This window comes from Ovis canadensis, chromosome 1, assembly GCF_042477335.2.
Source record: "Ovis canadensis isolate MfBH-ARS-UI-01 breed Bighorn chromosome 1, ARS-UI_OviCan_v2, whole genome shotgun sequence".
Lineage (NCBI taxonomy): Eukaryota > Metazoa > Chordata > Mammalia > Artiodactyla > Bovidae > Ovis > Ovis canadensis.
In genome coordinates this window covers 43,562,011-43,585,759 of record NC_091245.1, presented here as the reverse complement: position 1 = coordinate 43,585,759, position 23,749 = coordinate 43,562,011, and the positions used below count along the sequence as shown (strand labels likewise).

Sequence of the window (23,749 nt, the reverse complement as noted above, 5' to 3'; positions counted from 1 at the left end):
CATTGCAATTTTTGGTAGTGGGTGGTTAGGTGAGGAGACATGGTAGGACAAATACTGACCCTGCAAAGACGTCCATGCTCTAATCCTGGGAATTTGTGGATAGATTACCTTATATGGCAAAAGGGATTTGAGATGGGGAGATTATCCTATATTCAGGAGTGAAATTTCAAGGGTCTTTATAAGGAGACAGGAGGATCAGAGTCCAAGAAAGAGATTGGCAGATGCTATCCTTCTGATTTTGAAGACGAAAAATGGGGCTGCAAGCCAAGAAATGCAGACAGCCTCTAGAATCTGGAAAATGCATGAAGCTGACTCTGAGAGCCTTCAGAAGGAGCATAGTCCTGCCAGTACCTTGGTTTTAGTGCAGTGATGCTTATTTTGGATTGCTCACCTCCCAAACTACTAGAAAACACATTTGTATTGTTTTAAGTTACTGAATTTATTCTAACTTCTAATAGAAGTGATAGGAAACTAACACAGGAGATTACAACTTCCTCATGGAAAAGCATAATCTTTATTCTCTATTATTTGATTGCAGACCTCAGAGAGATTGTGAAACTCTTATGAATTGTTCTTTATTCTACAAAACCCTGGTGGTTTACTAGGGACAGGACCCAAAGAAGATTAAATAAATCCAGACGAAGGATCTAAAATCATAAGTATTTCAAAGAACGTTGTGTATATACGTTTAACCCAGCTTAGTAACCACAAACCTACAAATTTATAATCCATCTTAATATGAATGAATCAGAAATCTCTTAATTACAAATAACAGAATTTTTGCAAAGTACACTCTGTGTGCCACTTCTAATTTGCATTATATTTATTATCACCTATATTTGGTTCCATTGATATAACATTTGTTTTTTCTTTTTGAACCACTAAAATCCTGAAAAATTAATGAGAATCTTTGAGTCACTGGTAATACAACCAATGGTATTTTTTGAGAACAAAGAACAACGTGGTTTAATATCTTGCTTATACTTGCCTTCCTCTGGAGAACCTCCAGAAAAAAAAAAAAATAGACTATGATTTCTCTGGGAAACTTTTCTACTGCAAGTTGTAATTCAACCAAGTTAATTAGTCATTGTGAAATGTAACTGCCCTTCCCTCAGGCCTCTAACTTGTCATTAAAGGGGTTAGAAGGCCTGTAACTTTTCTTCATGACAAAAGGATCTGTATTACAACAGAACTGAAAAACATTCCTGCCTGGAAGTCCTCTTCTCACAGTTTTTCACATCAGTAGGAGTGAAATAAGGAAATTCACGTTCATATTTTCAGTGTAAGTTTTCTGTGCCAACAAACTATCTTTTCCCTTTTGGTGCTATTTCTGCACTGCTTAATGACTCCAAGAATTGTTGCAGTGAATATCCAGGTTGGTGGTCTAGAAGCTCCAGTTTTAGCAGCCCCTGGAAATTTTCAGTGCCTCTGCTGAAACCTCATATCCAGAGGCAGAGAGGGTCTAGGCCGAGGGGGTAATTTGGATGGTTCACTGGAGCCATGGCCCTGCATCCTATACTTCTTGAGATCCTGGGGTGCTCAGGGACTGAGGAAGTGGTGGGCAGGAGGAAAAGGAGGCAGAGGTGGAACCAGATAATACTAGAGAGAATGGCCTGAGAATCTCATGTACCCACCCTTTTTTGCCCCCCAAAACCATGTTACTAAGGCAATGGCTTGGGCAATCAGTTCTGACCCTCTTTGACCACACACTTCTCCCTCTTAAAGGGTGTGTCCAACCTCCAGAACACACTGCAGAAATACCACTTGATAGATGCTGCAGAAATACCACTTGATAGATGCTGAGGAATTGTATTTTTAACTGGTACCCAAGCATTTCTAATGCAGATGATCCTCTGCGAAGCACTGCTTCCAAGACATTTTACTGAACCAAGTTCCAGCTGGAAAAACACACTGTGAATTTCCCTGTGGTGCCTTGTCTTGGGCAAGGTCACCTTTTCCACCTGCACTTTGTCCTTGTCTCTGACTGCCCTATCCCATCCCAAGGTTCCTATGGATTCATTCTCATCACTTTAACACAAACCTGTTTCCACATCTGGTATTCATGCCAAAGTGGAAATAGTTGATAGCATCTTATGGTTCCCTCTTCTCTCATGTGTTTGCATTTCATAACAAACATTAAAAGAATTTAAAGAAGCTCCGTTGGCATATTAGCTAATATGTAGAGGAGGATTTCGTTAGGTGATCCAGAGGAGGCTGACAAGGGACCCTCTAAGGTCTCTTAGGAAGGAGACCAGCAGAACTACAGGTTAAGTGCTGGAATCCTGCAGCCTGACTCATGCCCAGGTCTACCATTTACCAGCTTTATAATGTTCAGCAAACTTCTTAACCTCCTTGAGCCTCATCCTCCTCTGTACAATTGGAATAACAGTTTTATAGAGCTGCAGTGATGAGTAAAATTCTTATCACAGTGCCCAACACATAATAAGCATCCAATAAATATTAGCTGTATTATTTATTATCCTGAAGTCACCTGGATTCAGCCACTGAATTAGCCTCTTGTTATTACACCAGGATAGAAACATAGTAGTCTCTAATACAGGGAAGTTTGTCCCATAAAGTCTGAAAGTATATTCTGAGGTTGATTTCTTTTTTCTTTTTTAGTCCCCTCTTATCATTATCCATGGTTTTGCTTTCCTCAGTCTGTTACCCTGGTCAGCTGGATCCAAAACTATTAAATGGAAAATTCCAGAAATAAAGAATTTTTAAATTTTAAACTGTGCACCATTCTGAGTAGCATGATGAAATCTTGCATTGTCCAGCTCCATCCTACCCTGGATATGAATGATCCACGAATTGGGCCTGTCAGTCACTTAGTAGCCATCGTGGTTATCAAAACAACTTTTCTGTATTATGGTGCTTATCTTCAGGTGACTCTTATCTTACATAATAAGGGCCCAAAGAACAAGCATAGTGATGCTGGAAATTTGGATATGCTGAAGAGAAGCTGTAAAGTGCTTCCTTTAAGCGAAAAGATGAAAACTCTCAATAAGGAAAGAAAAATAGTTCTACGCCAAGCTGTATGGTAAGAATAAATCTTCTGTCCCTTAAATTATGAAGAAGTAAAAAGAAATTTGTGCTAGTTTTGCTATCATACCTCAAACTGCAAAAGTTACAGCCAGAGTATGTGCTGAGTGCTTAGTTAAGATGCAAAAGGCATTAAATTTGCACAGTAAGAATTTTGAAATTGAGAAAGAAACTACATTCACACAATGTATATTATGTGTATATTGCTATAGTTCTATTTTATTGCTAGTTATTGTTGTTAATCTCTTGCTGTGCCTAATTTAGAAATTAAACTTTATGTTTTATTTACAGGAGAAAAACATAGTATATATAAGGTTCAGCACTATCCGTGGATTCAGGCCTCCACTGGGGGTCTTGGAATATATTCCCCACCCATACGGTTGGGGGGGCTACTGTGTAAGGCTTTGTTTTCCATTGAAGTCTAAATACTCTAAGGATGAAAAAGCGAGTATGTCATTTAACCCTTATTATAATTTGGTTATACTATAAAATGATTTCATTTGGTTTCTTTTGGAGACCAGGTTTTTAAAAGCCAAGGAAAGGCACTATCCAAGGGAAAGTGATACAGAAGAATGCTAGGGTCTGCAGGAAAGCCATACCTACGTCACGATTTGTCCTGAGGTGCCATCTGCGCAAAATTTTGAAAACGCATTGTTACAAGGATGAATCTATTTAGTGGTACACAAATAAGAATTTTAGAGCACCAAAACAGGAAATTCTTCCATGAAGGGAGGATTACTGCCTGGGCTGTGTTTCTTCATACTTAATCTTAGCCAAAAGGCCAAAAAGTGATGTTTCTTCATAAATAAATAAATTACCAGGAAAGTCTGGCCCCAAACCCCACTACTAAGCAAGTTAATTGAAGTATTACAGAAACTATCTTTTTATTTTTTCCATTATGAAGCAATTCAGACTTCGGTGGTGAGGTTTAATTCTTACTGCTTTGATTTATTGTTTGTTTATAATGCTGTGTGCTTTTGGTTAGACTTTTGCTTTGTCTGTCTTCTTTAGGATTAAGGGATCTTTGTCTCCTTCACTGACTGAAGTTATGCAAGTACCTAGCAAGTGCCTGATGTGCAGTATAGGACAAATGAACATTTCATGAACAGCTTAAATGAATGACTGTTTTCATGGATACCTTTTTTAAAAAGCAATTGATATTAAAGATTTACTGAAAAGCAATTTGGCAACTTGCATTAAGCTCAACTCTTGATCCAATAAGACCTAAAGGCAGAAGGAGAATTTATATATAAAGCTATTCAAAGAAGTTTATTGATAAAGGAAAAATGCAATAACCTAGATATTGTTTAACTAGAGAAATGATTAAATTATATTACATCCATAAATTGAAGTGCACCCATTAAATAGGTTTTTTAAACTCAACAAGGTAGATTAAGTAAGAAAACCAGGATATAAAACAGTACTTATACCAAAGCACCAACCATTTAAAAAATATGTGTATAGGAAAAAACTAGTATTAAATCCATTAAAATATAAACAATACTTATTTCTAGGTTGCATAATAGATTTGCATTGCTTCTACAAATAGAAAAAAAGAGATAATTTTTCAAAATGATTTTATGCTAGCACTTTCCCTAACACATTTTTCCTGTATCTTGTTTAATGTGTCTTAGAAAGGAATTTGTACCAAGAGAATAGTTTACAGTTACTCTTAGCTAACATGTTAGTCCTGGACAGATGCAAGTTTTCAGAGAGATTTAATTTCAGCTGGCATTAGATGCAAGTTTTCAGAGATATTTAATTTCAGCTGGCATTTTTGCCTCTTGAGTGATTATTTTTCCCTTAGGAAATAAAGACTTTAAATTTAGAATTGTAGGGTAGCTGTGACGTCCCCATTCCTTCTGTGTGTAGCTTACAACCTTTACTTTTAAAGGAGAACATCTGTGGTTTGTGGTCCTATACAGTTGTCCATCGGTATCCATGGAGGATTAGTTTCAGGACCCTCTTTGGATACCAAACTCAGGGAAAGCTTGTATTTGCCCTTAACCCATGCACATCCTTCCATATACTTTAAATCATCTCTAGAGTACTTAAAATACTCAATACAATAAAATGCTATGTAAATAGTTGTAAATACAATGTAAATGCTATGGAAGTAGTTGCTGCTGTTGTTATCGGTTTCTCAGTCGTTGGGACCCCATGGACTGCAGCACGCCAGGCTTCCCTGTCCTTCACCATCTCCCAGAGTTTACTCAAACTCATGTCCATTGAGTCAGTGATGCCATCCAACCATCTCATCCTGTGTCTTCCCCTTCTTCTCCTGCCTTCAATCTTTCCCAGCATCAGAGTCTTTTCTAAGGAGTCAGCATCAGATGGTCAAAATATTGGCACTTCAGCATCAGTCCTTCCAATGAACATTCAGGATTGATTGCCTTTAGGATATCAATGACTGTTTTGATCCCCTTGCAGTCCAAGGGACTCTCAAGAGTTTTCTCCAACACCACAGTTCAAAAGCATCAGTTCTTTGGCATTCAGTCTTCTTCATGGCCCAAGTCTCAAGTCCATATGTGACTGCTGGAAAAACCATAGCTTTGACTATATGGACCTTTGTTGGCAAAGTAATGTCTCTACTTTTTAATATGCTGTCTAGGTTTTTCATTCCTTTCTTCCAAGGAAGTAGTTGCTGGTGTGAGGCAAATTGGTTTTGTTTTTCAAATTTTCTGGAATTTTTTTTCCAAATATTTTCTGCCCTTCGTTGGTTAAATCCATGAAGGTGGAACCCATGCATGTGAAGAGCTGACTGTACTTGGCGGATATTTCTGTAAGTTGTTCCACTTCGAGGTACAATTGACCCCTAACACAAGGGTTGGGGTGCTGACCCTCCACACAGCCAGAACTCCTCGTATAATTTATAGTTGACCCTCTTTATTTTTGGTTCCACTGTATCCTGTTCTGCACTGTGAGTTCAATCCACCACAGACTGTGTAGTGCTCTATTATTTATTGAAAAATATCTATGTATAAGTGAATCCACACCGTTCAAACCCATGTTGTTAAAGAGTCAACTGTAATTAGTTAAAGAAAGAAATCAATGAGATTGCTAAGGGCTGGTGGTAAGAAAACTTGTGTTCTGCTTTAACTGCTCTTTACTGACTAGCAAGGAAACAAATCATGCTTCAGTTTCCTCATTTGTAAAATGATGCCAATTTCACTATTAAATTTGTCTGATGTAAAGGTCAAACACACTTATGTATACTATAATAAATGGTAAGAAAATGTTAATTATCAATTTGAATAATCTTGCTAAGCAATTCTAGATTTCATTAAAATAACTGGATTATCTACTAAATTCTGACTGTTCTAAAATGGTATCAAAAGTCCTAGGAATTTTAACAATATCAATTTAAGTTGGAATACCTTAAATTAAAAACTTACTTAAAAAAAAGAGAGAGAACTCATAACCCATATTGCAAATGATTCCCTTAATAATGTGTACATAGAGGGCACCAAAAGAACTTTTTAACCTTATCTTTGGCTCTATGGCTCCCTCTACTTACTTGGTAGTCATTAATATTTACAATGTATGTCAAAGTGCTTTGAAAACATAAAATAATTCCAAGATGTTATATTATGTAAGAATGACATTAACAATGCTGTGATTACAAATAAATCCTTCAGTTCTGAAAAGAACATTTTAAATCTAGTGTGTAAGCTACCCACAGTACAGAAACATCTTCCAGATAAAGACTGGGACCAGCATGGAGTATTTTGACAATTACAATAGGTTCATTTTATTATTTACTTACAGTTAAAAATAAAATCTTAGCCAAATAGAGTTTATTTCTTAATTTAATTTTTTTGGGGGGGTTGTGCTTGCAACTTGTGGGATCTTAGTTCCCCAACCAGATGAATTTATGCCCTTGGCAATGAAAGAGCAGAGTCCTAGCCACCGGACCAACCGGGAATTCCCTGGCTAAGCTTTTACAGAATAATGTTTAAATGACTAGAAAATAAACAGAATAATATTAAGAGCAGAAAAATATCTAAAAATAAACAATAGCTCAGCTAGGTTATACTGAGAAGAGAATTAAAAAATCTCATGTTGAAGTGTTTTAATGTTTTGTGTTTACTTTGCATATAGTAAGTAATCAATCTTTATTGAATAATTTTGTTTCTCCTAAGGAGAATATATTTTATCAGAATGGCCTAAATAGTGTACTGTAACTCTTACTAAACTCTTTTTTAAAACAAGGGTTAGGGGGATTACATGCCTGACAGTTACCCCATCCCCAAGAATACCCCAAGGATATTTGACAGCCCCCATCCCCTCTACCTCAGATCATGGACTCAGACACTCTGGGAGCAGCCACAGTGAACATGCATACTAAACAAGCACCCCCAGCTGGTTGTTACATCTTGAAATATTTGAGAACCATTATATAAATTGTAGTCAGCCTTAACAAAATCAAAGCAAAATAACAATTTAAATGTTATCACCTGCCTTAGTCAGTTTTGGTGATGGATAGGGAAGCCTGGCGTGCTGCAGTCCATGGGGGTTGCAAAGAGTTGGACACGACTGAGCAACTGAACTTAACTGACCTGCCCTAGAATAGTTTTGTCAATTTTGATAGAAATCAGGGAGGGAAAAAAAAAGATAAACTTGGAAGAGAGAGAAAAGTCAAAAGAAAAGCCGAAGAGATAAATATAGACATACACTCACCTATTTCAGGAGTTTTATGAAAAAAGGGTGAACTCCAGGGCTGCCAGTACCTTTTACCTGTTTCTTGACATCTCACTTGAAATACGTATGTAGCATTTGGCTGCAAGTAGAATTCTGACTGTTGCTCATATGTAAAATTGGTATCAAATTCTTTAACCTAAAAGAGATCAATAACCATAGTGAAGTACCATAAAGAAATGATGCAGTAGGCTTTTAAAACAAACAATTATTAGTAGAAACATATGGGGCACATATTATGTTCTAGACCCTTCTCAATCCTGGGGAAACAGAAATAGACTATTTTGTATAAAAGATAGTCATAAATAATCAAATACATGTTATTTAACCTTAAAAGTCAAATACACATTGCTTAGTGTTTGACAACTCTCTCAAGCTTTTAAATCTCAAGAAATTCCAGCATGTAATATACTCTTAATTTTGACCCAGCTGATTTTAATAGGATAGGAGGAGGGGAGACCTGATAGCTACTGTTTGAATTCAGTCCTTCTTCCCTTCCCCATCTGTCTGTCTGTCCCTGTCTCTCTGCAGTTGGGTATTTAGATCAATAATTCTTTCTGAATGATAAAATAATTTCACTTGCTAATGATGACTTTTAGAAAAACTTACCTACAAACTAAGCTGTTCAGTTGGTGCTTATTGCAGATCTATGCATTCTATAAGGATATGTATGAAAACAAAACAAAACATTTAAGATCATTGAACTGAGAAAATCCAATGGAAGATAAGCAAAAAAAAAAAAATAGCTGAGGGATTAATTTAAAAGTCATGTTTCTGGGGCCCTACAACCTACCATAAAATATAATGAAAAAGGATCCCCAGACAAGCTGGTTCAGAAGGGAGAGAGAAACCAAGGTACTCACACAGCACATTAGTGTGTTGTAATAAGTGGATCTACTGGAAAACAGTGAGGCACAATTGAAAGGTAAGCATGAAAAAAGTCTAGAAAAGCATTTATTTATTAACAGCAACTGGAAGAAAGCAATGACCATGAAAGAGAAAGTTAAAACTATCACGATTAAAACACACACACACGTACACACACACAAAACAGGGTATTCACATCATTTAGAGAGTCTTCTGTTAAAACCCACTCTTAATGTCTTAAAACTTGCAATACATTTAAATTGTAAAAATTATATAAAGGTCTGTTTTGGGACATCATGTTCCCTGAAAGATATCATTCCGAGTTTCCATAAGCCACATTTTTACCCATGGCTCCTGAAATTTTCTGCTGTTTTAAATTTGAGTAGAGGCTCCTGGGCTCTCCTGAGATACAGGAGAGATTTGACCAGTGCCAAAAGTTTAGCTCCCATATGCACTATTCTCCCGTATGTCTCTTGCCATTATATTTGTAGACAAGTCCTCTAAGAAGAGAAATACCCTAAAGTTACAGCCAGAATTCTAAAATAGAAAAAATTTTATGGAACTGTTAAAAGTTGTTTCTACTAAGAAGCAAACCAGGTGACTCTTTAGGGTCTTGCAAGCTCAAGATGGTACTTCAAAATAATACTTTCAGAGGCTAAAATAGGCATTGAGAGAGAGTTGGGCTTAATTGTGTTCCTATGCAGAGGGTATGATCTCAAGTGCCAGAAATATAACTTCATTTTTATAGCAGCTAATTTCTTTTTAAAGCCTCAGTTCTCAAGGTGGGAGGCCTGGGAACTTAATCTCCATCATTTTGAGGTACTGCTTTTCTTAGGGTTACACCTAAGTTTCTGGGCGCATCCTTGGGTGAAGGGAAGACTCTCACCCTATTCAGCGTTCTATAAACTAACTGCCTCTGACCCCCCAGCCTGGAGCATGGCACAGGCTGAGGGGTCCTGCTCATTAAACATCTGAGTCTAAACGTTTTTTGTTCTTCCCCCGTACCAACCCATTTCCTCCTCTCTCTGCTCAGAAGCCTCTTTTTTTCCCATATTTATTTATTTTCGGTTGTGCTGGGCCTTCGTTCCTGGGTGGGCTTTTCTGCCGCTGGGGTGCGCGGGTGCTACTGTCTAGTTGCCGTGTGCAGGTTTCTCGTTGCGGCAGCTTCTCTTGTTGCAAAGCATGGGCTCCAGCACATGTGGGCTTCAGCAGTTGCGGCGTGTGGACTCAGTAGTTGCAGTTCCTGGGCTCTAGACACAGGATCAGTAGTTGTGGCACACGGGCTTAGTCGCTCTGAGGCATGCGGGATCCTCTTGGACCAGGGGTTGAACCCAAGCCTCCTGCATTGGCAGGTGGATTCTTTACCACTGAGCCCCCAGGGAAGCCCTTGGAGCCTTTAGCTAGTGTTTGGTATGAGAGGGAAGGGGGCTGGGGATTGGGAAATCTAGTTGTGACTAATCATATGTTCTTTTTTGTTTTGGTTTTTTTGAACTTTATATTTTGTGTTGGGGTATAACTGATTAACAGTAGTTGTGATAGTCTCAGGTGAGCAGCGAAGGGACTCAGGCATACATATACATGTATCCATTCTCCCCCAAATTCCCCTCCCATCCAGGCTTCCACATAACATTGAGCAGGGTTCCATGTGCTATACAATAGGTACTGGTTGGCGGCAACTCACATGTTCTTACAAGTTTTCTGTCCTATACAAGCACTTACACTTTTGAAATGTGAAGGCCAAGGATTTGACCCTTTGCTATCTGCCCGTTGTTCTATTAGCTATTCCAAGAAAACAGTGGATGCTTGGTTTTGGGCAGCCTATGACTAAGAAGGGTTTTTACATTTTTTTAATGGTTGAAAGAAAGTCCAAAGAAGACTATTTTGATGATGCATGGAAATGACACAACATTCAGTGTGCATAAGTAAATTTTACTGGTATGCAACAATGTTCATTTATTTACATATTGTCTATGGCTGCTTTCATGCTATAAATACAGAGTTGAATAGCTGAGAAAGAGATCTTATGGCCTGAAAAGCCTAAATTGTTTACTATTTGGCCCTTGAATAAAAAGTTTGCCAATACCCTGATCTAGCTTCATCAGAGACTTGAGTCACCATTAATTCACTTATTTGAACTTATAGTCAAGATTTCCCTACTTTACTGTCACTGCTCTTGGCACCATTAAAGGCAGATAATCGTATTAATAGTTGATGTGTCCAAATATTATCTGTGTGAAGTAGACATTATAAATATCAATGTAAATACAAAAATGATTACGGAACAGCCTTGTCTTCCAGGGGCTCACAGTTAAAAGATGAGGAAATACACATGTAAACTGAGCAAATATTCCTGAGATATGGGTGCATAGGAGTGTGCAAAGATTGCCATTGAGAATTGTGAGCTCAAATTTTTATGCAAGTTTAAGGTGTCAGGAAGACAGCTGATGAAGATAACCAAAGCAGATATTCTCCCCATGGCATCAGCCTTGCAGGTTCACCTGAAGGACTGGCTAATACCTTATAATATGTACACAGCTTAGCTAAAAACAGGTGAAAATATCCTCAATGCACTGATTCTGATTTTCAGGTGGGCATCTTTGGCTCAACCACACCTGCTACGTGGCTCTCCTGGAGGTTAAGATGAAGAGTGGCAGTAACAAACAGCATTTACTGAACATTAACTATATTCCACGTTGTGGGCTAGCTTCTCTCGTCATTTAATCATCCCCACAACCATATGAAGAAGGGCATGGCAATCCACTCCAGTATTCTTTCAGGAGAATCCCGTGGACAAAGGAGACTGGTGGGCTTCAGTCCATAGGGTTGCAAAGAGCTGGGCATGACTAAAGCGACTCAGCATGCATGCTCGCATAGCATGCACAACCATATGAGGTGGGTGTTTACCTTAGTCTGCTTTTAAGTGTGGCAGTAATGAGACTCAGAGAAGCTAAGGAACTTGCCCAAGGTTGTATCTAGAAAGTGTCATAGCCCGCTTTGAACTCTAGAGCCTATGCACTTAGCCACAAGGCTTTCTGTGTAACTGCCCACCACTTTGAAGTAAAGAACTTCCTTCCAGCAATTATCTGATGGAGGCAGAGCTGAGGTGGAAGGGCAAATCCGTAGTCCTTTGTATCTGCCTATTCTTCATGACTCTCATTTCCTGTCTCCTTACAAGGAGGTAACGGTAACATTTTATGCATGATCCGGATGAAATTGATGAGTAACACATGTGGAAAACAAAGCTTCATTCTGGCTGTTACCAACTGGACTTGGGTCATCTCTGTGAATGGTTACATTTGGAGAAATTATGGTAAAAGGGATAGGATACAGATTTTGGATTGAAACCAGTTCCTTCATTTTCCAAAAATTTTTTGTGCCCAAAGTAATGTATGGTCTGTGAGAGGTACTTAGTTACCGTACTAATACTGTAAGCTTGGAGAACCTGGCTTAAGCTCTTTCAAGCCCTATGTCTTCATTTCTGTGATGGAGCTGAGACTACCTATCACTAAAGATTGTGATAGAGATTAAATGGGGTAACAAATATTCTTTCAGCTCCTTCATTTGCCTGCTTCTGATAAAGAGAACATTTTGAGGAGTTCAAATTTACCTCTAAGTTACCGAGTTTCACAGTGGCACATGAAGCACCACCAGGGGGAGCAGAGAACAAAAGTTTCAACCAAAAACCAGTTTCTGAAAATCTATTACAAGATACTGACACTATAGCACCTTTCTATTTCCTAAGCATTCTTACAGCTTATTACTTCCTCCTACTTGTGCCAAATAAGGGGATTTCATATTCTTATACCATCCTATGACCACGACACTACCCATGTGTGTGTTCACAATCACTTCAGTCATGTCCAGCTCTTTGCGACCCTATGGACTGGACTGCAGCCCACCAGGCTCCTCTGTCCATGGGGATTCTCAGGTAAGAATACTGAAGTGGGTTGCCATGCCCTCCTCCAGGGGATCTTCCCAACCCAGGGATCGAACCCAGGTGTCTTATTAGAATAAGGCCTCACTCACTCAAAGTCTAAGATGAGAATTTCATTTGGGTTGTTTTCTAATTTACCTAAATTCCACATATGCAAAAGATTGGCTGTGAATTTTTTTTTATTTTGCTCATCCCAGGCTTTATGCTTGGAGTTTCTGTGAACACAAATGCCATAATTATGTAGTTAAGGAGTCCAGCAGGATCTTTATTTGGGTATTTACCAAGTGATGCAGAACATGGACTTGCATCAAAGTGTAATCTAAACAACTAAAATGTCACATTTCTCATTTAAATGAACAAGGGTAGATAAGCAAGTTGGCATTGGGGATTTAGAGTAGTTGTTAGAGTATGTGGTAAAGTTAGTATAGTTTTACCCTCATTTTTTTGACACTGCCTAAACATACTGCTTTCTATAGCAAAGCAAAAGTTCATTCATGTTCAGAATGGTGAAGGCTTTGGAGTCATGCTAATCATCAGAGAATAAATGTGTAGCATTTCACTTAACTCCCTGAAAACTGACAAATTAATATGTGATACATAACTCATAATTAAGCAAAGCCATAAACTCCATTCCCTAATTATTTTGATTAAACTAGCAGCTACAGTCCATGGGGTTGCAAAGAGTCTGACACGACTGAGCGTGCGCACGTGTGCGTGTGCACGCACACACACACACACACACAAATGGCAGTTTATTGTACTTGAGTGTAATAAAATGGCATTTCTTTTCAAATACACCAAAATTGGTACTTTTTCCTCAGATTATTGTTCGCCTATATTTCAAAATAGTGAGCTTCTATTATAGTGGTCACAGGTGCTGCCATGTGATATGATTTTTATTAATGAAACTTGCACCTGTGCCTCTCCTAAGACACTGACTTGCTAACTTACCGCTGGTGTTTAAGGATGATTGATTTGCCTAGACATTCACTTTTTTTTACCTTATGCTCATTTAAAACTAATATAGTAATAAATCTTACATTTTGAATTGTGCATTTTTTCATTTAAAAAGAGATACCCATAAATCTGAAGCTCTTTTTGAACAAATTGTATTTTCCTGAATGCCTGGTAAATTTCAGCATAGAATACTTACATTTATATTCATAATCACTGATATAAATTTCACCCCGAGACACTGAATTATAAGTAGCTAAATAGATGAATCCCTCCTAGTTGGACATTTGTCTATTTACTGGTTTACAAAAGGCAAGGGACCTTTTCAGGAAACTCACCTCTTTATTTGGAAGCATCATTATTAAAACTAGAGTAGTTTGAATATCACACAAACAGTCAGATAAAAACATGTAAAATAGATCATTGGTCATTGACTTGGCTGGCTTTTCTTTTATTCACTTACATGTAAAAGGAAAGTAAATTTAGCTTACGTTCCAAGTTTGGTTTGTTGTGGCTTTGTATCTCATTTCACAGGAAACTTTTTCAATTGATGTTTGACTATTCCAGTGGATTACAGTCTTGGACACTGTAGTATTTATATCCTCAGCCCTGGAAATAATGGATGCAGAAGGTATCACTAGAAAAAAACATAAACAGAAATCCAGTAACTTAAAACTGCTTAGGAAGAAATTGGTATTTTTTTCATCAATATATAGACATGTTAAAACTCAAAGTGCTAAACAAAAAAACTCATGATCTGATTAATAATTAATGAAGTTTTTCTTGTTTTCTAATTTATTATGTAGGAGAAAACTGCTGTTATTAATTAAAATTCCATTCCACCCATTCTCCATTTCTTTTAAATGGAACTTTAACAGTCTTGTCTTTTCCCACCGCATGCTGCCTTATATTCCTAACTCATGAAATCTGAAGCCTGGCCTATTAACAAAAGAGTATAAAAAAGAGGTAAAGAAGATATCTCTTCTTTCCTGTGTATGTTTAGGGAGAAATTATGATTTGCATCCAAAATTTAGCTCAGAGAATAAGATTTGGCAAAATGTTGAGTTGAGATCTTTCACAATCGTATTGTTATTCTCCTGTGTCATAGGGAAACTTGTACAAATATTTGCTCACTTGTTTTGTTAGCTATTAAAGTAAATCTGTACTTATAACTTGAACAAAGTGTCTCACAAGACTCTAAGATTTTATAAATTATTGCTGTGTTGTGTGATTATGATTTTCAAAGAAAAAGAAAGTGAAGTTGCTCAGTCATGTCCAACTCTTTGCGACCCATAGACTGCAGCCTGCCAGACTCCTCTGTCCATGGGTTTTCCAGGCGAGAATACTGGAGTGGGTTGCCATTTCCTTCTCCAGAGGATCTTCCTGACCCAGGGATCAAACCCATGTCTCCTGCATTGCAAGCAGACTCTTTACTGTCTGAGCCACCAGGGAAGATCAAAAGGAAACTAAAATTTTCCGTTGATTTTCAAAAGGAAAGCTAAATTCTAATGGTTAATCTTACTATTTTTCATACTAGGAGTCATGGTGTACCTGGAATCTCTATTTCTAATCTGCAAATTATTGTAAATTTGTTTGGTCTGAATAGAATACAATCATTGGCATTTCCCATTTCTCCTATATGCATAATAGAACAATGAAAACCTATGACTTTGTTAGATGTATTTATTTTGGGATTGGCTAAAAAGTTCATTCAGGGTTTTCTGTACAATGGTACAAACTCTTGGGCCAATCCAATACTGATTTAACAAATCAGTGTGCTTTTAGGGGCCATTATTATAACTTAATATTCTCTATGAATTACTTTCCTTTTATTCTAAGTTATAAAGTATTCTTTGGGAAAAATTATTGTTTTATTTTCAATGAATAATAAAGTTATGTGCACAGATACATTATTTATAGAAAAACAGAAAAATTAAAGATTTGCTTTCTAGTAACACTGACCTAAAATAAAATCCTTGGGCTTAACCTAGCATGGTGATTTAGTTGCTCAGTCGTGTGTGACTCTTCGTGACCCCATGGACTGTAGCCCACCAGGCTTCTCTATCCATGGAATTCTCCAGGCAAGAACACTGGAGTTGGTTGCCATTTCCTTCTCCATAACCTAGCATAGAATATAAGTAATAGTAGTAGAATTAATCTAATTAAAGAACTTACAGTACTAAACTTTTATCATCTGAATTCCATAGTTGATTTCCTTTTTCTATTTTAAGCTCCTTGTAATAAGAATCAGAATTCAGAGATTTCTAGAGTCAGGGAAGTGGATCTCTAGGGCTCTGAAACCATTTGCGAATACTTAAGCCCCCCTCAAGGCTATAAATTACGCCCCATCTCTGAGTATAGCCTGCTACAAATATAACAACACAAGCATTGTGAGATCTTTTTCCAGAAAGAAATATTCTGGGGAGGAAGAAAAACTTTTCTTAGTCCTATGAGAAATGCAGATAGAACGGTAAGTATGGTTAAGATAGAGGCTTAGCACAGAGCAAATCAATACAAGAGAGATCTAAGGCTTCAGGTTTGCATGAGCTTATATTTGTCAAGTAATTATAAAATATATACTTGAACATAAGTTTGTTATACAAGACTCAAAATGTTGAATTTTTTCTATCATTGCTTACATTTCAAACATTTCCATCGGATCTTACTTGGTTTTCTTTTTTTTTTTAATGTCAGTTCCATCATAAATGCTGTATCTTTCGTTTCCACTTAAATTGAAGTAAAGAACCGTATTATAGCTGTCTGGTATCTTTCTAACACTATGTATTTACTTATAATTATTCACTGGCGAGAACTAATATTCAAAATGGCAGCCAGAAGGCATTGCATTTTCTTTATTGACACTCATTTCTCTATAAGAGAAGTTTAAGCATTTCTTTCACATGTCATTTTGGCAGTGTTTCTACACCGTTAACTCAGTCCTGCCTTTCAGCATACCTCCCTAATTTAATTAAAGCCCAATCCCATAGCTGTTGTGTGGAAATTACTCCCAGGAGAGTCCTCTGCTTCAGTTTCATAGAACAGTTAATTTATCTAATTTGCAGTGTCTCATTCTTAAAGTGCCATAAATCAACATAGCACATCCAGTAAGAATCTAGGGACTCTGTTGGGAGGGGCCTCCTACATTGTCAACCTGTGTTTTTCAATCTGAGTTTCTTAGAATCCATTTTGAGAGACTGAGAAAGGATGAGGAGGGGGTGGATGTGCAGAAACTCCAAACAAGAGGCTCCCTGGTTTACTGTGAAAAGATTTGTAGGTGATAGTCAGAGGAAAGTGTGGAAGGCGGGGGTGATGGTTAACTACAGCCAGTGAGCAAGTCTGAGGTGAAATCTGGCTCTCCTTCTTACTAGCTATGTGGTTTGAGGAAATTATTTTATCTCTTTCTTTGTCTAAAAAATGGCCATAATGGTATCATATATGATTATTTCCAGAATTAAGTGTAATGTGCACGTTAATTGCCTGGAACACTATAGGTGTTTAGTAAATAGATACACTAAGATTGTAATAACAATGATAATAATAGTAATACTACTAATGTTAATCTAGTTCCTAATATTGAATACTGCCAAAATGATACTGAACATGATAACTTTTAACCATTATTAAGCCATTGAGGAGAACCTGTTTTTAGGGCTTCCCAGGTAGCTCAGCAGGTAAAGAATCTGCTTGCAATGCAGGAGATGCAAGAGATATGGGTTTGATTCCTGGGATGCAGATACCCTGGAGGAGGGCATGACACTCCAGTATTCTAGCCTGGAGAATCCCATGGATGGAGGAGCCTGGCAGGCTACAGTCCATAGGGTCACAAAGAGTCAGACACAACTGAAGCAACTGAGCACGCACATACTATGACTGTATACTACCTCAAAATGTAAACTTACAAAGACATGTAGATCATAGTCCAAAGAACTATAACTCCAAGAATATACAGTGCAGTGGAGTTACTATTCATCTCCATAGGTAGCAGTGTTTGTTTTCAAAGCCAATATTCATAGCCTAAGGATAGATTTTTAGACCAATCCTGTTATCATAGTTGAGACATCGAGATATTAGTTCCAACAGAAGACCCTAGTAGTCCCCAAAGGATACTCATGCTGTATCCTGAGGGGCGCCACATCCCCTAAATCGTTAATCAGCAGGAAAGTTGTCACACACATTGCAATGTGCTTTTAAACAAAGACAGGTTAGGAGTTGAGGATCCTGGAACTAGAAGCTTCCTAGCTCTGCAGCCTCAACTTGCCTCATGCTTGGTTTCCTCATGTATAAATTACATTATCTTCTACAAAATAGGGTTGTCATAAGGATTAAACAAGATAATGTATGTAAAAGCAGTTAGTGCTGAAGAAGTGTGCCATAAGTGTTTGCTACTGAAATTATCTTTAATAATAAAAAACAGGGCTAATTGGCACTAGAATCTGCAACGAGAAGGGGATTCACACTTGGTGCTCTTTGGCTGAACTCTGGCTTTAGGATTAGAATGTAGATGTAAAAGGCTCAAGGGCAATTACTTTTTGGAATTTATCTTAAGGAGAAAAACAACTACTATGTAAAAATTCAGCCTAAAAGTTGTCCATAGCAGTATAATTTATGATGGTGAAAAACTGAGAACAGTAATAAGGGGTAATTAAAGATTTTAATTAAAAATAAGCTTGTAGATTGAATTAATAGAAATATTTATTCTATATTGTAATTTTTTTAAAAGGCAAGTTCTAAAATACCTGATTCAAAAAATATTAACATTTTAATCTGGCTAGTATACACAAAGATGTCTATATAATTCTCCACAATTTTCTACATTTTTTGTAGAACTTTTCAAACAAAAACGTAACTTTAAAAATAGTGTAATATAGCAGTATACTGTAATTCTCACAACATAAAACTCATCAGACTTTATTATAATCCTTATTCGTTTCCATCATCCCCAGTAGGCTGCAAGCAAGTACCTTCTTTGTCTGTCTTATTTTCCCTAGCCCTGAGAACTATGCTCGAACATAAGAAATTCTCAATAAATATTGTGAAAAGACACAATTCTATTGTGTAGAAATAAGACTGAAAGGATATATAAAACAAAGGCAGCCTCACTTATCTTTGACTTGTCTCAGGCAGCTGGTTATGGGTAATGCTTAGTTTCTTTATCATGATTTTTTGGGGCCTTTAGGGGAACTCCTTTCAGATCTTGACTTCATTTGATTAGGTCAGTGCAAATTAGTTGTTTATTTGTAAAGACATTACAGAATTTTTTATTCTTTACCTATATCATCCAGATGAATTTGTAGTTGTTTTGACTTTTCCGTGCCCAGTACATTTGAAGCTTGGACCCAAACCAAATACTTCTTTCCCTTTTGCAATGAATCAGTGGAGATGTTAATGTAACTTGAAGTGAGATATTCTTGCTCTTCTTCTGTCTCTAAACTTAACAAAAAGAGAAAGATTATGATCACCAGTTATGTTGAAGAAATTATTCCTCAATTTTTTGATGCTGTCTTTTTAGCTTGCTTACAGAATGCACTTTCACTTTAAAATGAATCAAAATTTGTTTCATTTTTGAAAACATAATCAAGACCATCCAGGGTCACGGTGTGACTTTCATGGGCCCTAAGCACCTTTACCTTCATAAACCCCTTTTGCAAGTAAGATTAAAAAGTTTGTATATGTGTAGGTATGTTTTTCATATATATATATATATATGTTTATATTTATATATATATATATATATATATATATATATATATATATATATGCAAGCTACCGCCCATGGGGTCACAAAAAGTCATGACTGAGCAACTGAGCATGCGTGAGCACTTATATGTATATATATATAAATTATGTTTTACAACTGTTGATACAAAAGTAAATATATTAATGTCACATGTTAAAACACTTTCTTTGGCCTAATGGTTCATTTTTTTCTTGTGATTTCAAGTGAAATTAAACATTTTCATAGACTTCTGAAGGTATGGCAGGCTCTGAGTGTGCCTATTGTGCCTCTTTGGGGAAGTCAGCACTGGACATGGTTTGAACTAAGTGAGCTCCCTCTGGGAAGGGGCATTGCATAGGAGTTCCATGCAAAGGCTTTGTAATAAGGAATGCTAACTTTTGTGTTAAATAAGTATTCAAATGTGAAAATAAGAAAATGGCAACTGTGTAAGTAGTAAGTAGGGCATCTTTGAATATTTTTCAGTTAGAGAAAACCACATACATGTTCTTAATTGGTTTGTGGCTAATTCTTTCATCACACATATTGAGACCACAAGTCAAAATGGAAATGTATTCTCAGACCGACATTAACTATAGCTACTAGGTAATTTAATTCTTCTTTTAAAGTCTACCCTCATATTAGCACCTAGACCACAAAGCACTATTTTAGATGAAAAATCCAATCAAAATGACTGACTAAACTTTAGGACAGTTTTTGCATACAACTGTATAGTACAAAGTTTCAAAACATCTTCTGTGTTTTTCCTGTGCTAATTAATATATATAACAGATTATTTGTTGAAGGGGAATTAGTATGATTTATATTTTTCTGAAGTTTCCATTGCACCTAGTCCTCATTGCAGTTAATAGATTTTCTGTAAACACTGCTGATTTATGGTGATAATGATAAACAGTATCTTTTAAAATTTAATCATTCATTCAAAAGTTATTTAACATTTAACACCCACTATATTCTAAGCACTACTTTAGACACTGGAGCTACCATAAAGAACAAAAAAGGTAAAGTCTCAACCTTTGTAGAGCACACAAATACATATATATATGTCTTGTGTTGATAAACATTCAGAAGGAAAAAGGAAGGGGGTTAGGAAATGCTAGGAGTAAGGGTGAGGGAGGATCTTTTTAGGGAGGAAGATAAGGGAAGACATGTCTGAGAATCTGAGAAGGTAGTAGGGAGCAGTACAGAATCAAGAATTATGCCTTTCTGGAGGAAGCACATTGTAGGTGATGTGTAGCACATTGTAGGTCCTGAGGCACGTCCTTGTCTGTCCTGTTCAAGAACAGTAAGGAGGTCATTAAGGTTTGATAGACTGAAGGAGATGGGAAGGGATGAGATGAGATCAGAGAGTCCTAGATGAGAGGAGATTTATAAGGCACTGTAACGTCACATAGAGCCGTGGAAGGATCTCTGAGTGAAACAGGAGACTGAACAGAGGAGTGACATCTGAGATGTGTGTGTGTGAAAAGGATTACTCTGACTATTTGTGAATAATAGACTGTAGCAGGGCAAAGGCGGAGGCTAGAGCACCAGTTTACTAACCCAGGTGAGAGATGACGTGGCTTGGATGAGATAGTGAAAAGTTAGTTTTTTAAAGATAGGTGCAGTAAGTTTTTCTGTCAGTTGAATGGGGGCACAGTAGAAAGAAATCCAGGAGGACTCCAGTGATTTTAATTTGAATATTGCAAAGGATGGAGTTGTTATTTACTGAGATAGGGAACGTGAGTCTGAGGAGAGGGAACTTAGTATTTGGTTTTGAAAATATTACCTTTTGGACATTAAGAGGAAACATTGAGTATGAAGTTAGGTAAAATTTGGCTGCAATTCAAGAGAGATATGGAGATATGGACTGGAGATACAGATTAGGGAGTTTTACACCATAAATTTGGTTGAGATCTTTTAGATAATGAATGTAGATAAATATAATAAGAGGTCCTAGGACAGAGCTCTGGATCACTATTCAGTTCAGTTCAGTCTCTCAGTCGTGTCTGACTATTTGCGACCCCATGAACCACAGCACGCCAGGCCTCCCTGTCCATCACCAACTCCTGGAGTCCACCCAAACCCATGTCTGTTGAGTTGATGATGCCATCCAACCATCTCATCCTCTGTCATCCCCTTCTCCTCCTGTCCTCAATCTTTCCCAGCATCAAGGTCTTTGCAAATGAGTCAGCTCTTCTCATCAAGTGGCCGAAGTATTGGAGTTTCAGCTTCAACATCAGTCCTTCCAATGAACAGCCAGGACTGATCTCCTTTAGGATGGACTGGTTGGATCTCCTTGCAGTCCAAGGGACTCTCAAGAGTATTCTCCAACACCACAGTTCAAAAGCATCAATTCTGTGCTCAGCTTTCTTTATAGACCAACTCTCACATCCATACATGACTATTGGAAAAACCATAGCCTTGACTAAATGGACCTTTGTTGACAAAGTAATGTTTCTGCTTTTTAATATGCTATCTAGATTGGTCATAACTGTCCTTCCAAGCAGTAAGTGTCTTTTAATTTCATGGCTGCAGTCACCATCTACAGTGATTTTGGAGCCACCAAAAAAATAAAGTCAGCCACTGTTTCCCCATCTATTTCCCATGAAGTGATGGGACCGGATGCCATGATCTTCATTTTCTGAATGTTGAGCTTTAAGCCAACTTTTTCACTCTCCTCTTTCACTTTCATCAAGAGGCTCTTTAGTTCCTCTTTACTTTCTGCAAGAAGGGTGGTGTCATCAGCATATCTGAGGGTATTGATATTACTTTACTAGAATAAAGGAGAATTGGCAAAAGAAACTGAGAAAAAGCATCTAGGAAGAACCAAAAGGGAGTGCTGTCCTGGAAGATCAAAGAAGGAAGTAAAAAGTTAAGTTAAATGTTCCTGATAGTAAATCTGCTGCTGCTGCTGCTGCTGTGTCTCTTCAGTCGTGTCCGACTCTGTGCGACCCCATAGACGGCAGCCCACCAGGCTCCCCTGTCTCTGGGATTCTCCAGGCAAGAACACTGGAGTGGGTTGGTGTTGTCTTCTCCAATGCATGAAAGTGAAATGTGAAAGTGAAGTCACTCAGTCATGTCTGACTCTTAGCGACCCGGTGGACTGCAGCCTGCCAGGCTCCTCCGTCCATGGGATTTTCCAGGCAAGAGTACTGGAATGGGGTACCATTGCCTTCTCCGGATAATAAATCTACCCTTCCTCAAAAGGAAGGTCGGAATTGAGAATAAACTGCTACATCTGGCAATGGGGACGTCATTAGCAATACTGATAAGACCTGGAAGTGGAGGGCAAAAGCTTAACAAGATTAAAGAGAGGATGAAAAGAGAGGAAGTAGAGGTGGAAAGGAGAAGGCAATGGCAACCCACTCCAGTACTCTTGCCCGGAAAATCCCATGGACGGAGGAGCCTAGTGGGCTGCCGTCTATGGGGTCACAGAGAGTCGGACACGACTGAAGCGACTTAGCTGCAGCAGCAGAAGTGGAAAGTATGAACAGCTCTTTTTGAAGAGAGTACCATATGAAGGAGCAGAAAAATAAATTAGTGGAAGGGGGTGCCTAGGGAAGGCAAATGCTACAGCATTTTGAAAGCTGATGAGGAGATCCAGTAAAGATGGAAAAGGTGATGATACAGAAGAAAGGAAGGAACATTGCTGCAGCTTTGTCCTCTAGCAGGCAGACAGAGAAAGATCTAGTCTATAGGTGAGAGCTGGCCTCAGGGCAGTGGTCGTTCATCCACATTAATAGAAGGGAAGACCTAGTGTGGGGTACAGATGTCAGTGTATCAGCAGATGAGGGAGGTTGTGGTATTTCTTATTACGCTTATTTTCTCAATGAAATAGGAAGTTAGTCATCAACAGAGAGGAAGAAGGGGGAGAAGATGTTGGAAACCAGAGATGAAACAGTAACAAAATAATTGCCTGGTTAGTGAGGGAATGACTTGACCAGTGAAGTGTCACAGGACTACTGGGTAGCTATCTGGGCTCAGCTGAAGTGAGTGATCATGAATATAAAGTAATATCAGTCAGTAAATTTGTATTTGTCCCCAGCCACAATTAGCTCTCCAAGCACTGGTGTAGAACCAGTGAGCAGATGGATTTTAATAAATGAACTGATTTTTAAGTCCTAAAAGAACTCAGTAGAAATATAACATCACAGCCTTAAATATATTTGGAATTATATCTAAGAACTCAGTCTGGCTATCATGAATATGATTATGGAGAGAAACATGTGGCAAAAGCAAGCAGGTCTTATGAAGTAGAAGAGTAACAATTGATTTTAGGGGTCTTATTAAAACTAAAAGACCCTATTGGTCTTGCATGGTACCTGAAAATATACTATTGGTGTTTTTCTAAATAGTTTATGAACTTGTCATGCACAGAGATGTTGTCTATTTTTTAAAAGTTTTCTAGCATTTAACATAGTTCCAAGAAGGCATGCAATTCTAAATAAGTATTTGTTAAATTGACTTGAATAAAATAGAATGAAGGGCCATTACGCACTCATTTTCATTCAACAAGTATTTACTGAGTACCATGA

The 23,749-nt window shown here is 37.7% G+C and overlaps 1 protein-coding gene across 2 annotated transcripts in view; it reads right to left on the bottom strand.

The window, feature by feature from the left end:
• The window catches only part of IL23R (interleukin 23 receptor), a 64,044-nt gene that overhangs the window by 20,303 nt on the left and 19,992 nt on the right, over window positions 1–23,749 (bottom strand). For both annotated transcript variants that reach the window (XM_069594298.1, XM_069594307.1), the window contains exons 5-7: window positions 18,768–18,928; window positions 13,990–14,135; window positions 7,726–7,882 (exon numbers count right to left, since the gene is read on the bottom strand). In XM_069594298.1, the coding sequence (XP_069450399.1) occupies window positions 7,726–7,882; window positions 13,990–14,135; window positions 18,768–18,928 (464 nt within the window). The remainder of the gene's footprint in view (window positions 1–7,725; window positions 7,883–13,989; window positions 14,136–18,767; window positions 18,929–23,749) is intronic.